General features: G+C 29.4%; 7 protein-coding genes, 1 non-coding gene and 1 pseudogene across 9 annotated transcripts, besides 3 other annotated features; 3 read left to right on the top strand and 6 right to left on the bottom strand.

The window, feature by feature from the left end:
- Positions 1-549: 549 nt before the first annotated feature.
- On the bottom strand, positions 550-962 carry TVAGG3_0684090 (annotated as a pseudogene). Its single transcript has one exon. A coding segment is annotated over exon 1 (413 nt).
- Positions 963-1,229: 267 nt separating this feature from the next.
- Positions 1,230-2,627, bottom strand: TVAGG3_0684080 (DNA/RNA polymerases family; the record flags this gene model as incomplete). Its single annotated transcript, XM_051242784.1, has 1 exon — positions 1,230-2,627. A coding segment is annotated over one exon (1,398 nt), but the record flags the coding sequence as incomplete, so codon positions are not given.
- A 755-nt stretch (positions 2,628-3,382) lies between these two features.
- On the bottom strand, positions 3,383-5,248 carry TVAGG3_0684070 (DNA/RNA polymerase superfamily; the record flags this gene model as incomplete). The annotated part of the gene is made up of 1 exon (XM_051242783.1): positions 3,383-5,248. The coding sequence occupies one exon, from the start codon at positions 5,246-5,248 to the stop codon at positions 3,383-3,385; it is 1,866 nt and encodes a 621-aa protein (XP_051089370.1).
- Positions 5,249-5,977: 729 nt separating this feature from the next.
- Positions 5,978-6,502: a mobile genetic element.
- On the bottom strand, positions 6,033-6,407 carry TVAGG3_0684060 (uncharacterized protein; the record flags this gene model as incomplete). The annotated part of the gene is made up of 1 exon (XM_051242782.1): positions 6,033-6,407. The coding sequence occupies one exon, from the start codon at positions 6,405-6,407 to the stop codon at positions 6,033-6,035; it is 375 nt and encodes a 124-aa protein (XP_051089369.1).
- Positions 6,503-7,309: 807 nt separating the features above from the next.
- Positions 7,310-8,896: a mobile genetic element.
- A 79-nt stretch (positions 8,897-8,975) lies between these two features.
- On the top strand, positions 8,976-9,215 carry TVAGG3_0684030 (FMN binding; the record flags this gene model as incomplete). Its single annotated transcript, XM_001327004.1, has 1 exon — positions 8,976-9,215. The coding sequence occupies one exon, from the start codon at positions 8,976-8,978 to the stop codon at positions 9,213-9,215; it is 240 nt and encodes a 79-aa protein (XP_001327039.1).
- A 150-nt stretch (positions 9,216-9,365) lies between these two features.
- TVAGG3_0684020 (FMN binding) lies at positions 9,366-9,965 on the top strand (the record flags this gene model as incomplete). The annotated part of the gene is made up of 1 exon (XM_001327003.1): positions 9,366-9,965. The coding sequence occupies one exon, from the start codon at positions 9,366-9,368 to the stop codon at positions 9,963-9,965; it is 600 nt and encodes a 199-aa protein (XP_001327038.1).
- Positions 9,966-10,196: 231 nt separating this feature from the next.
- Positions 10,197-11,090, bottom strand: TVAGG3_0684010 (uncharacterized protein; the record flags this gene model as incomplete). Its single annotated transcript, XM_001327002.2, has 1 exon — positions 10,375-10,983. The coding sequence occupies one exon, from the start codon at positions 10,981-10,983 to the stop codon at positions 10,375-10,377; it is 609 nt and encodes a 202-aa protein (XP_001327037.1).
- A 205-nt stretch (positions 11,091-11,295) lies between these two features.
- TVAGG3_0684000 lies at positions 11,296-11,368 on the top strand. The gene has a single exon. It is a non-coding gene; the product is annotated as a tRNA-Phe (tRNA).
- Positions 11,369-12,138: 770 nt separating this feature from the next.
- Positions 12,139-12,792: a mobile genetic element.
- Positions 12,793-13,267: 475 nt separating this feature from the next.
- TVAGG3_0683980 (uncharacterized protein) lies at positions 13,268-14,272 on the bottom strand (the record flags this gene model as incomplete). Its single annotated transcript, XM_001327001.1, has 1 exon — positions 13,268-14,272. One exon carries the CDS (start codon positions 14,270-14,272, stop codon positions 13,268-13,270), a length of 1,005 nt encoding a protein of 334 aa, XP_001327036.1.
- Positions 14,273-14,294: the final 22 nt, after the last annotated feature.

Raw genomic sequence — 14,294 nt, 5'->3', positions numbered from 1 at the left:
GATGAATTCCAAAAGTTGATCTTCATTTAAAAGTCGGGCTGAATATGGTTTAACTAATGAATCATAAATTAAAGCCTGTGCTTCATTTATGGTCTGAAGGACTTGGGCGTTTTGCACCTTTAGCTGTTGAACATTTGCTACTTTCTCTTTTGGTGTTGTTTTCGGCTTTTTCTTCTTTTGTTTTTGTTCCTTTGGTTTTTGCGGCTCAGGATTATATAATTTATATAATTCATCAATATCTTCTTCTGTTAATACTTTATTTTTGAAATCTTTCAACTGTTTAAGTTGTGATTTAGTTTTTCCCTTTGTATATTCATTATTTTTAATTTTGTCTTTAATTTCAGAAATTATTTTATCATGATATTTCAAAATTTCATTTTTATAATACGGATAATAATAATCCATATCATCACCCGTTATATTTTTATTATGTTTTTGGAGATATGATTTTAATTCATAATAATTAAGAAAATTTTGATTAAGTACTAAATCATCAATTAAATTTTCTAAATCTGCGTTATCCATTTATATAAAAATAAAATAAATGTTTTAAGGGTGCCCACTTCTTTGAATCATAGTATCAAAACCATTATTTACATATTGAATCGCATCATTAACGGTTCCTCCTTCTAAAACGGTATCAAATGGTGGAGTCCAGATTTCCTGATGATGATCATAAAATCCAGCAAAATTAATCGTATTATTAGGTAAAATATGAATCTCAGCGGTATATCTTCTATCTAAATTTGGATGCCTTATATGTATACCATTACTACCCGGATAAAATCTCAAACCTTGATTTTGTTGACGCATCAAATTATTGAAATTTCTTTCTTCAGGGGTGAATGTTCTTCTCCGTTGACGTTGTGGTGGTGGTGGTGGTTGTTGCTGCTGTTGATGCTGTGGTGGGATTTGAAAAATTCGTTGCTGTTGATTATTTGGAATCTGAAAGTTAAAACCATTTGGTATAAATCTATTCGGTTCCTTTTGTCTCTTCTGTGGCATTTTATTAAAAATAAAATTTTAAATTCATGACTCAACCCCTACGTTTTTAAATTGTATTAAATAAATGGCATACAACATCCATTTTCACAACATACAGCCTTAGTGTGTGCTCCTGTTAATGCAGTCTTACCGATTGTTAAGCGAGTCATTGACCCGTTTTTAAGTTGTAAATTAATATTCTGACCATCAAATATCACTTTATCATTTATTATATCCAAATAATTTTTAGGTGTTAATTGTTTATTTTGTCGTAAACTAACACCTTTCATTTTTTGTGCAATCTTTTTAAAATCACTTCCATCAATTGAACCGTTGAATGATGTATAACACTTAGGGCATAAAGCAACCATGTTATCACCTTGTTTCTCAATTGCTAAACCCAATAACTTCTTCTCATGTGCTTTTTCTTCAGCTTTATTCTTTAATTTAGGTTTAAATTTCTCATCAAAACAGAAGAAATCAAATGGTGCGAATTTGAAAATGTTTTTATCATAAAATTGTTTATCGGTAACAATTGCTTGAAATGCTTGAGTGTTAGGAAGATTTGGGTCGCCAGCGATTGCCCAATAAGATGAATCAGTATCACCTTCAATGAAATGAAAACGATTAACATTCATGCATTTATACATAAAATCATAAATGAAAACCAAATACCAGTATTTAGCATTATCTAAAGTGAAGAATGCCTCTTGTAAACATGTATCACATCTATAAAATCTATCTTTAAGCATCACTTGATATGTATCTTCACCTATTTCTCTTATGTTTTTAAACTTATTTGACATACATGCAACGCGTGCCTTCTGTGCATTCATTATTTTAGTCTTTGCGTAATTTTGCGTATTCATTGCATCGTAACCATATGATCCATTAAGCGAAATCTTGCAAAATAAATTTTTTCCTTTATTTCCTTCTAATTCAGCCTTTTGTCTTTCGTTCATAAATTCGTTCGCAAATTCATTAAAACAAGTGTTTTTCGTAAATGTTAAAATTGATTGAATATCATCGATGATAAAATTAAACCTGTCGATTAGATACCATAGATAATAAGAAGAAAATGGTTGATATTGGTTGTGTGTTGATGCTAACTGAGTTAATTTCCTCTGTTTCTGGTCAACTGGTAGATTGTTTGATTTCATGTAATTATACATAAAACTGCCAATTGTTTTTTCATCTGTGATAATATCTAAGTTTCTTATTATCGGTAAAAAGTTTATGTAATCATTAATGTATTTTTTATCAATGTGACCCTTTACTTCAGCCATGAATAAAGTATTTTTCTTCTTAATTATTCCCAGTGCTTTTGCTTTCTTTGTTGCTGTATCACAAATGATAACACCATTCAATCTTCCCGGCATATACATTTTATGGTCAGTATATTGAATGAAATCATGAGGATTAGATGAAAATGATGAAGGATATAATGAATTAAAATCAACACCAACGAAATGAGTCATGATGTTGGAAGTGTCCTCATTTGATACAGTTTTAGTTTCTGGACTATATGAAAGTTTATTAATGTGCGTGATTCCTTTAAGATTAACACGATGTTGAACATTTGATAGACCACCAGTAATTCCATTACGGAGAATGTGATAAGCTTCAACTGAATCTAAAGTCATTGGTAAATTATTTTTTAATGCGTGATTTCTTAAATTGATTCTTAAACGTTGAATGTCTTCATTAGTCATGTGATTTTATCCCAAGCATATGGGGATTCTAAATTTTTGTCCCTATCGTTATCCCAATTGAATTTTTTTTTGGAATTTAAAAATTTTTTTCTCCATGTAAACTTAAATTTTAATTTTTACCACTAAAATGCAATATTTCAACAAATTAATGAGTAATAATATTTTAATTTATAATAAATATTATAAATCTCCTCAATTTAATGTAATTATTGTATTAATTTTTGTTGAAAATATAAAATCTTCAAGTAAATGATGTGAATTTAATATTTTTAGAATGTTGTTTAATTGTACTATATTATGCATGTAAAATTTTGTTACAATACATTTTATATGGGATCCCCATTGCCCAATTGAGAGAAAATTGAGAGGTGGGATTGGGCTAGCCCAATTCAAAATATCCCAGGTGGAAATAAAAAAATTAACAATTCAACATAAAAAAGCATCTTAAATAATAATGATAAAAAGAAATTTTGTATGAATTTCAATCAAATTTGTTTTTATTCAACATAAGAAATCACTTCATTAATGAAAGAAGTCGGGTTCACAACATATCCCGATCTTGAAACGAAACAACATGTTTTTTTGATGCCCTAAACGGGGGGGTCGCCAGCAAAAAAAAAAGATGTCAAAATTTATCCCAAAAATTTAAAAAAATCGAAGAAAGTGCATCCCAGGGATTATAAAATTTAAGTTTTCACATCTCTATCTTCATCTTTATTTGATTTCACGACATTGCAATAACAACACATTAACTGACAATTTTCTTTGGTATGTGGTTTTTCATTATCGATTCTATCCAATGTTGGTTTATTTGCATATGTAAACGCTTTACCACACATTTTGCATTTAGATGAAAGGATTAAATCGTGATAGTATTGAAAATCATCCATTGAAACATTATTTTTAGTATCTCTTTCTGCTTTTTCATCTTGTTTCTTATATGATTCAATTTTATATTTCCAATACTTTTTCGTTAATTCAAAACTTGATTCTATCTCTTCCTCAGGATATTTTTCATTAGGATTAAAGTCTTTATATGCTAAAGCGTAACGAATCATTGAAGCATTCGATGATAAAGAAAGATTATGAAGCATATCAATTTTATAAACAAATGTTTCTTCAATAATTTTATCAAGTGGGTCAATCATAATTTCAACATCTTTATTGCAATAATGAATAAAATATTCTAATCTATTCTTAAAGTTTTTAGCATCATTGAGATATATTTGATAATCACTATCTGATATAGTTTCTTGAGTTAATGCTGAATAAAATGAATCTTTCGTGAATGGTTCCACTTTATATAATTCTTCTTCGTAATTCTCCCACGTGATGAATTGATAAGGGAAAAAGGATTTAACACGTGTTTTATTATTTCCGAAATCTTGAGTGAATTGATCTAATGTTCCACCCGCTATATAATTTCTGATGTCAATAAATCTCAATTCATATGGAGCGTTTGTTTTCTTTACAATGACTTGCGTAAATTGTGAAGATGAACCCAGTATTGATTTTATTTTCCATTTTGCAGTGTTTAAATCACGAAGAATTAAATTTAAATCAAACTTTCCCGAATTAAAACCTATGATATTCACTTTATTGAATTCCTCATCTAGAAGTTCTTTAAATGCTTCCTTCTGTTTTTCATTTAATGTATGGGACAAAGTCCCCGCCGTTTGCGGCTTCATTAATTCATCGTATTGACTCATATTTGATTTAGCAACTAATGAACAGGTTGAAAATAAAAACTCAATCCAGTCAGAAATAAAAGAATCACTCGAAGTTAAGCAAAAATTCCTCGTATATGTTTTATCATTTAATTTAACCGTTGATGATACCATGAATGGTTTTAAGTAAGCGTTCAAAGTTGCACACTCAGAAAGTTGTAATTCTTCTTTAGTCTCTAATGTTTCAAAGTCAAAAGTAATATAATATCTTGTCGGTTGATAATATTCCTGCAAATTATGAGCTAATAACCACTGATATATCTTCTGTTTCGTAATATGTGGTGCATATGGTTGCTGGGTCTTTTGCAATTGAACGTCTTGAATTAATCTTCCATTATTTTCTTTACATTTCTCACAATGCTTTAAAAATCTTCTTTGGTTTTTCCTTTCTGGATCATCACGGATAGAATAAACTTCTTCTTTACAATATGGACAAACTTTATAGCCGGTGAGTGCTTCAACGTCTGTTATTCTGTTAGCGTGAAGTTTTCCACATGGACTCTGTGTTAATAAAATATTTACTGTTTCAAATTCTGGATCTATCATTATTGATTCCACTAATGGAAAGTCTACCTTATTTATGTCCACGTCTTCTGGTTGAGGATCACAATAATAGAAATCAATATTAACGTTTAACATTCTCGCTAATCTCTCACTTTCTGATGAAATGTCAAACCCTTCATATGCATCTATTGCTTCATTTAAATAGCTTCTACGAGTTTTAGGATTAACACCATCAGGAATGTTATAGAAGCGTTTAAATAACCTTTTACCTTCTGCTCTAATTTGATTATCATTCATTTTAGCTGTTCCGTTTTTGTTCATTTATGTAAGAATAAAAAATTAAAAAATAAATAAAAATAAAGTTTATTTTTTAAAGCCCATAAAATGAATTAAGAACACATAAATTTTTATCATCTGCGACGTGACGAATACATTTTAATTTACTCAAGAATGCGTACCCTGATACATTAAATCTAATTCCTGTCTTATTTAATTTCACAACTTTGAAAAGGAATGTATGAATAGCTATAAAATGATGAGAAGATGTTTTATGGGTTGCTTCCATTTTTTCTGAAATAAATGAATAAATATAATGCTTATACGTTTTCATATCTTTTATATTCTTAATAACGAATGGTATAGACCTTTCCACTTCGTCTTCCTTCGGTGCTGTTCTTTCATATGAAACATTATTGGTATCTTCAATAATGAAACCGCAATCACACAAAATTTTATATGTTCCAATGGTTTCTTTTGATATTTTATCTAATAAATCAAAAACTTTATCAACACCTGTGCATTTATTTAAATAATAATTTGTGTAAATATCATGATCTTCTTTCTTAATCGTATTAGTTGCATATGTCACGTTTTTAAGAGCTTTTTTGAATTTCTCAGAATCGAGAGGGGGTGAAAGTAAGATACAAGGGTATTCTTCATTATCAATAAATTGTAACTTATGTTTACGAATAAATTTAGTACCTTCTTCTGAAAGTGTTTCGTCTATTTCACCATCTAATAAATTTTGTGTTGATTCTGAGACATAATTTTTATATCTTTCTTCATGAGATTTCTGTACTTCTGATTCTGAAGCTGGGATATTCATTCAACCCTCTACTTCATTTTCATTATATTTTTCAACTTCTCTTAATTCCTTAATTTTTTCATCTATTTCATCTCTTATTTTTTCCAGTTTTTCAATTTCATTGTATTCATCATCATCTTTAATCCGTTCTTCATAATATTCAGGGAAAACATCAGGTTCTTTAGGTTTTTCTTCTTCAGATGTGGGATATAAGAAATTTATAACATCATCTTTATTCATTTTTCCATCATAATCTAAATCATTTAATAACTCGGCAAATTTTTGACAATTTCTTAAATAATATTTATTAACTTCATAACCTACCTCCTCTAATATATCCTTTATTTCCTCGTTTGTGAATCCTAATTTTTTAACGTTGTTAGTTTTGACGCTCATTTCATACAAAATAAAAAAATAAAATAATAAACATAACTAAGTTTTAATTTTTCGTAAGAAGTTTATTTTATTTTTATATATAAATCATTCTTAAGGTCAAACATACTTCTTATTTTTATATGAATCCCATCCTCTTTAATGTCATCAATGATTTCCATTTCATTATTTTCAATTTCTTCTTCTCGTTTATGAGGTCTTTGATTATGACTCCATTGATTCCATGAAATTAAATATTCTTTATCATTATATTTATACCTCATTAGCTTATTTTGGCTTTCATATTCATTTAATAATTCACAATCTTCATTTTTAAATTGAAGTTTAACCCATTCAGGATTTAAACAATGTTTAATTAATCGCGGAATATCTGACATCATCTATATATAGCTTCTTTTATAAAAGATAAAAAAATAAATTATTTTAAAATTAATGTTAATTTTTTTAATGATTTATAAATAAATATATTTTAATGCATCGTCTATATATAGATGTAACAAAAAAAGTCACTAAACCCGTCATATCCTACTACTGTTGGTATTGCAATTCCGACCGAGAAATGTCAAAATCATGAGATGGGAATATAGCACTTGTAGAGCCTATCGACCGTTGAATTAAAATATCGAAAGTTGCTAAAAATCGATTTTTCCGGAAAATGCAAGATAATTTCAACTTCCCTAAAAAAGACTTTGATTCAAAACAAAACAGATATATAATAAATGTATGTATCATATATGATGTTTATTACATTTTCAAGTGTAAAAACCAGCTTTTTAGGTACCTCAGAGTTCACGAACATGCCAAAAATTGAGAGGATCACTTCACTTGGAGAGAAGCCTTAAAATGATTCCAATTATTGAGATGAAGCAAAGTATCTTTGCGATGATGACATCCTTCTCAATCAAAACAAAGGTACATTCACTATTTTTGACAAAATTTTAAATTTTCATGGGGTTGTAAATCTTATAATAACTAGATGAATAAGGAATAAATCCCAGTATGATGTGCATCATTATATTAAACACTATATGTAAGGCTGGTGATTCTATTAACACTTATGAAGATCTATAGTATTTGAGCAGATAAATTTGATAATTTCCAAAACTCTTATATTTCAAAATTAAAGTGTGCGAATGCATTTAAATGAGAGCAAAAAGAGATTGATGCTGCTAAAACTAGGTGTTAAATTCCAATTATTTCGCATCACAAGAACTACCCAGTAAATTCGGCCATCTTTTTTTGCAATTATTCTCTATTACACATATAAGATAATGGTTAGGGTTTGGGGAAAAGTTACTAGAGAATTATTGACTTTTGAAATAATGCAGAATTTTACTTGAAGAAATCATTAATTTATGAGTTCCAAATTGCTAACCATGACGAAAGATCATTAAATTTGCTGCAATTAAATACACTTATTGCAGAATTAAGATTTTTGAAATTAAAAATTTGAAATATTGCCTTTTTGAATAAAAATTTAAATTTGATTATATAATCATGATAATATATTAGAGAAATTAAAAGAAAATATTTTAAACCATTCAAATATTTTGAATGTCTTATCAATTTAAAATATTAAAAGATTGCTTGATTTTATCATCATTAGTTGTTATCAAAGTTTTCTTCTTTTGATGAACAACAGTAAATGATTTGTTAATACCTTGTCTTCCTTTTACGCAGCAAAATCAAAAGTTATGATGATAATCTTGTACTCAATTTTGAAACTCTCTGATTTACAAGTAAGCATTCCTTTGGAAAAGCAGTCCTATTCTGTTTTCAAGATATTTTAAAGCCCCCATTTCATATAATGCGCAGATCTATTCGAAATTGCAAGAACTCTCAAGAAAAATGCAGCAGCAAAGAAGATTCCAAAGTTCCTAGCATCAAAAATTTACAACCTTAATACAACAATTCAAGAGAAGCTCGATAAGAAAATATTTAACCATAAAGCTGGATACCATTCGATATTTACTATTGGATATAATAAAAAGTTAATTGTAACATATTTTACATGCTATTTGCTGACTCTGTTCCATTAGATTACCATATATCTGTTTGAAATCTAAAAAATTTTTACGATTTTAATCATGTGTTGTTGAAATCATATACCATTCTAGGCTAAAGTATAGTTTATGGGTCTGTCACCATCTAGCTATATGATTTTTCAAAAATGTCAAATATGTTCATTTTTTCTGTATATTCAGCCACAATTTCATGTAGTTGTACTATTCAACTATTATTTAATAATTTTATCCATTTAAATATATGATGAGATGCTTAGTTCTCCCGGAAATCGATTTTTAATCACAATTTTAACTTTCCAAAAAAAATTCGAAAATAAAAATCCCTCTCAATTTTCTAAGTTTTATAACTCGCCAAATCTCTAGCCAAATTTTTTTTGGCCCGTATAAATATTGTTAGGCACTATATAGGGATGCTATTTATCCTATTTTCATCCCATTTTACTGTTATCGCCTAGTGAATGTACCTTTATCAAAACAATCAAAGATTCAATTTGAATACAAATTGAATATTTGAAAAGAATTTGTTTTTATTGACTTCATTTTTCTTATGAGCGGAAGCTTATTATTCAAGCCCATTAAGATCGGACCTCTTTCTCTCAAGAACAGAATCATGAGATCCCCATGTGTTATGAATGATAGTGATCCAAACGGATTTCCATCAAATAAATTACTTTCTTACTACAAAGAACTGGCTATTGGTGAAACGGGATTGATTACTCCTGGTGCTGTTTACTTAAAAAAGCCTGGAAAGAACTGTTCTCAGCAAGCTGGTTTAGAAACTGATTAACACGCCGAAGCATGGAGATCAACAATAGATTTCATACACAAGAAAGGTTCAAAGATTATCTTCCAACTCGCTGATGGCGGTGAAGTTGTTGATCCGGCTATTTCTGGTTCACAAGCAAGAGGACCTTCCGGAATCATTCCAAATTCAAAGATGATGACAACAGCCGAAGTCGAAGAACTTGTTGAAGACTTTATTAGAGTAGCAAAACGTGTACAAAACGTCGGAGCTGATGGAGTTTGTGTTCATGCAGCTCACGGCTTCATGTTATCCGAATTCCTTTCACCACATTACAATAAGAGAACAGACAAATACGGTGGAAGTCCAGAAAACAGAAGAAGAATTTTCAAAGAAATTGTTGAAGGAATTCGTTCAACTTGTGGAAAAGATTTCTTTATCTCTACAAAGATCAATGGTGCTGATCATTGTGAAAACGGTCTCACTGCCAAAGATTTCGTTCAAAATGTCATTAATACACCTGGATTAGACATGGTTGAAGTATCTTGTGGCTTCCAAAATGCTGCTGGATGCAGAACACCATCATTCAAGGGAATTAATGGTATTAGATTCAAACCAGCCTACAATCTTGGTGAAGCTCTTGAATTAAGAAAAGTTTCTGACATTCCTATCGCTGTTGTTGGTGGATTCAGAAAACTAAAGGATATGGAAGATGCTCTTAAGCAAGGAATCCAACTTATTTCTGTTGGAAGACCAAGTATTTGCGATCCACACGTTGCCAAACACTTGATGTAAGGAAAAGCAAGCAAATGCGTATTTTGCAACCAATGCTTGAATGTTCTCTCAACAAGAGATGTCAAGTGTTTCGTATTCTAAAAAAAATATTTTATGAATTATTTTCAATAAAATTATTGAGTCAAATGGATTCATAAAACATAATATTAGGCTTTGTAATTAAACTTGTAATGATGAAATATGAAAAAAAAAATTCAATTAAAAATTCATATGAAGAATATTATTCAAAGTTTAGCTTCTTAATATATGATTACTTATAGAACTAGTACTATATTTCAATTACACATGATATGAACTTATAAAGCAAATATTTCTTCGAAAATTATCTGTTTATGTCTTTTATTCAATCGTTTTTGTGTTATGAATATAGTCCATCGTTTATAAGCATATTATATTACTTATTAAAGTGTTATTGCAAAATAAATGGAGTGATATATCCAATAAAGAAATTGCAAAGTGTTCTACTATTAACAACGCTACAAATATACTCTTTGGTTACATATCCAAACAATTCAATACGATAAAGATCAAAAGCTATATTATTTCCGCCCTCAAATCTCACACCAACATTCATTACTCTAAATGTGCTATACCAGTTGGAATTAGAAATATTAACGTAAGTAAGATTGTTCTCGGGAATTGTATTTACTGTTGTGTTTTCAATAAGATCAAAGTTTATTCCATCATTTGATCCCATGATCTGGAAATATTTTTGATGTCCTCGATAAGTAACTAGATAATATCCTGTGAGAGCTATTTTAAATTTTTTAAAATCAAGTTGGTACCATTGGTAGTTAGTTCCGTTTGAAACCCATCTATGTGAATCATTTACGTATTGAAAAGTTTCTGAGATTCCATTAATGACTTTGTAATGTTGATCATCACCTAGATATCTGTAAACTGGATGAATTGAACTAACTGTTGGAGTTACTGAATTTGCATGATTTGTTGTGTTTCTGATGTAGTATATGAGGCCAAGATATGAGGAAGAGTTGTAGTCAAGTTTATATGGAAACATTTTGGTTTAGATCAAGCTCATCATATAAAATGAATTACAAAGGTCTTCAAAATTGAAGTTTCCCTAGTTCGTCAATCTGTGTCATACGCTAGGGAAAATGGTTGAAGAACTCTTAAAAAGGGTAAGATGATTGAAAATAAATCTGATTTTTGTAAAATCAAAAATAGCTCGTTGTTAATAGAAGTATCAGAATAATGCAAGATTTGATTTGCAAAAATTTGTGAGTTCTCAATTTTCTAAATGATGGAAAATTTCAGTAAATACAATACTTGTATTGGAATAAAAATGAATTTTTATTAAGATTAATGTGAAGGGACTTTAGCTCACCTGGGAGAGCGTGCGACTGAAGATCGCAAGGTACGTGGTTCAAGTCCGCGAAGTCCCATAATTTTTCTTTTTCCTATTGAATTATTATAAGAGACTTGTAAATCCGTATGTTATTTGTTCTTTCGATAGTATTAAAAGTAAATATCTTAATACTTTTGTTTAAACATTCTAAGTAAAACACATTGAAAGAATATCGAACTTATAAAAATTTCTTTTCATTTTAATGCATCAGGAATGAATGTGTTCTGTATCTGAATAGAACATATTGTAATGGTTTGCTAAAAAATTCTGACTTTTGAACATTTAATATTGCAAATTCAAAATTTGTGAAAACGTTCTGTAAGCATGTTATATCTCTGATCACTAGGCGCAATCTTGATCATTTTTATATGCATTAGTAAGCTAAGATGGAAATTTCTTAAAAAATCAAATGAAAAACTGAATCATTTTGCATGGAGTCATTTGCGAGTATAGAATAGTGGTATCATTAGTTTGTTAATGATTCTGGTTGTTCTGCGAAAAGTTGATATAAAATGGAAAAAAAATGCGCTTGAAACATGAAAGCATTCCGCAAAATTAGTGGAAGTGTTATCTGTGAGGATCAATTCGCATGCACAATGATTATCATGATAGCAAGAGAAGGAGATAAAGGAAAAACTCTTTTTTTGATTTGACAGATTCACTTCCCAAATTGTTTAAACAAGGTATTGAAATAAGATAACACTTATGATATACAAACTATGGAAAAGATTTTTTACTCATCAAAATTTGATTTTAACAATGAATTATAATTTCTACTTTTTCAAAACAGTTATTTTGAATAATTTTGGGAACAGGACAAATTTGCCACACGGCACTTTTTTTAAAAAAAATTAATGGAGCGGAGCGATACTCTGCTGCAGGAGCCCCAAGGCTCCCAATCATTACGAAAGGGAGCCTCAGGGCTCCTGAGAATCAATCAGCAGAGGCCTTTTCATTTGGCCTCTGCTGATCAAAGATTCGGCGAAGCCATTCTTCGTCTCAGGAGCCCCAAGGCTCCCAATCATTACGAAAGGGAGCCTCAGAGCTCCTGAGAAACCTCTTTGAGAAGGTTTTCTTTAAGAAAACCTTCTCAAAGATGATTGTCAGCATTCACTCAAAATCTACCAAGAGTTTCAAAGTTTCAAATATATCTGAAATGAAGCTTTGAATCTCTTGTATATCTAATTGTAGAGGTACCTTTTCAAAATGTCTTCTATTGATTAAATTTAATCAGTAAAAGTCATTTTGAAAAGGTACATCTCTATAATTGCTATTGAGCATTCACTCTTGGAACCTTGGAGCTCTTGTGTAGTGCATGAAAACTCCAAGATTCTAGCATAAAACATATATCATAGACATAATTTCTTCAAATATAATTTAAGGTTATTTTTTTAAAAAAAATTAGAAAAGCGTAATTTAAGGTTATTGAAAAGTGACACTTGGCAAATTTGTCCCGCACTCAATAATTTTTAGCATAAAAGGGAAGTAGATTTAAAATAGATTATATTGCATGATTAATTTTTTTTTTCAAAAATAAATAATACAACAAAAATTGCATTAATTATGATTTAATTTTCAAAATCATTTTCTTATTTCTAAATTTTTTTTGGATAAATAATTACTTCTCTTTTCTGGATTATTATCAAGGTTATTAGATAACTTTCAAGATTACTATAAAATCACCCGACTTTGTTGAATTATTGAATCATATCTTCAGATAAAGTTAATATTATTATAATGATTCTTCAGTTTTGATAAGACATTCGAAATTATGATCGTCTTTCTCTTAAAAAGTTTTATTTATAAATTGTGAATCAAGCCTATTCAACCACATGAATTTTTGAAAGAAAAACACTGCAATGTTAATTTAATTATACAAATTCTTTAATATCATACGAAGAAACGAGATAATTTTATGAAACAAAAAATTTTTAAATTAAAAGTCTCGATTTAAAAATACTTCATCTTCATCATTTTCATAGTTAATACATATGGGCGCTTCAGGATCTAAAACAATTGACTTACTCATTCCCATGTCAACTGTTTGGTTTACATCAGATAAATCTGTTTCTGAATCTGAATTATCATCAATGTTTTTACGAGACTTTCTCCACAAAGTTATTCCTATAATCGCCAAAGTAAATAATGAAACAATGATAATTGAAGAGATAAGAATGATTTGTGGAGGAGTTAAACGACTCTTCGATATTCCTTCTAACTCAGATATGAATATAACTGAAGTATAAAAGAATGTTTCAACAAAAGTATGAATCCATGTAACAATTTCTGTTTCAACAAATGTCGAATTTTCTTTAGTAATTGTAATTTGTGTTGTTTGAATATCAGTTTGTGTAATTGTTTGAGTAAGTGTTGATTTAATTGCATATGTTTCATTTGACTTTAATGGTTGCAATGATTGTGTTGGCTGACTAGTTGGAGGTGGAGGAGTTATTTTTGGTGTTTCTTCTGCTTTAATCCATGATTTCATTCTGAATTTAATTACAGCTGTTCTATATTGATCATATGACTTTAAATATACTGTTTGACCTTTTATTTCACATTCCAAATTGTGGCCTTTTGCAAAACATTCAGCATCTGCTACTTCATCTGTGAAATTAACAGTATATGTTTCATTTGTTTCTCTTGATTGTAATACACTTAAATAACATGATGAGTTATCATTCTTACAAAAACCTGAGTAATATTCTAAGTCTGTACTTTTAATTGCACCATTTACATTTGCCATGAATTTAGCATTCTCAAAGATTTCTTCATAAACTTCGCCAAATCTGAGATACTGACCACCTAAATATGTTTCAATACCATATTTACTATCCCAAACGTTGCCAAATTTTTTGTAGTTATATCCTGTTGGCAATGCACCAATAATCGGCGTTGTGGATGCCCAGTTTTCACGATGATCAGATCCAGTTTCATCCATTATTGAAATAACTTTCGATCCA

The sequence above is a fragment of the Trichomonas vaginalis genome, chromosome III, assembly GCF_026262505.1.
Source record: "Trichomonas vaginalis G3 chromosome III, whole genome shotgun sequence".
Classification (NCBI taxonomy): Eukaryota; Parabasalia; order Trichomonadida; family Trichomonadidae; genus Trichomonas; species Trichomonas vaginalis.
The sequence above is the reverse complement of the archived record's forward strand: the minus strand, read 5'-3'. Positions and strand labels throughout refer to the sequence as shown.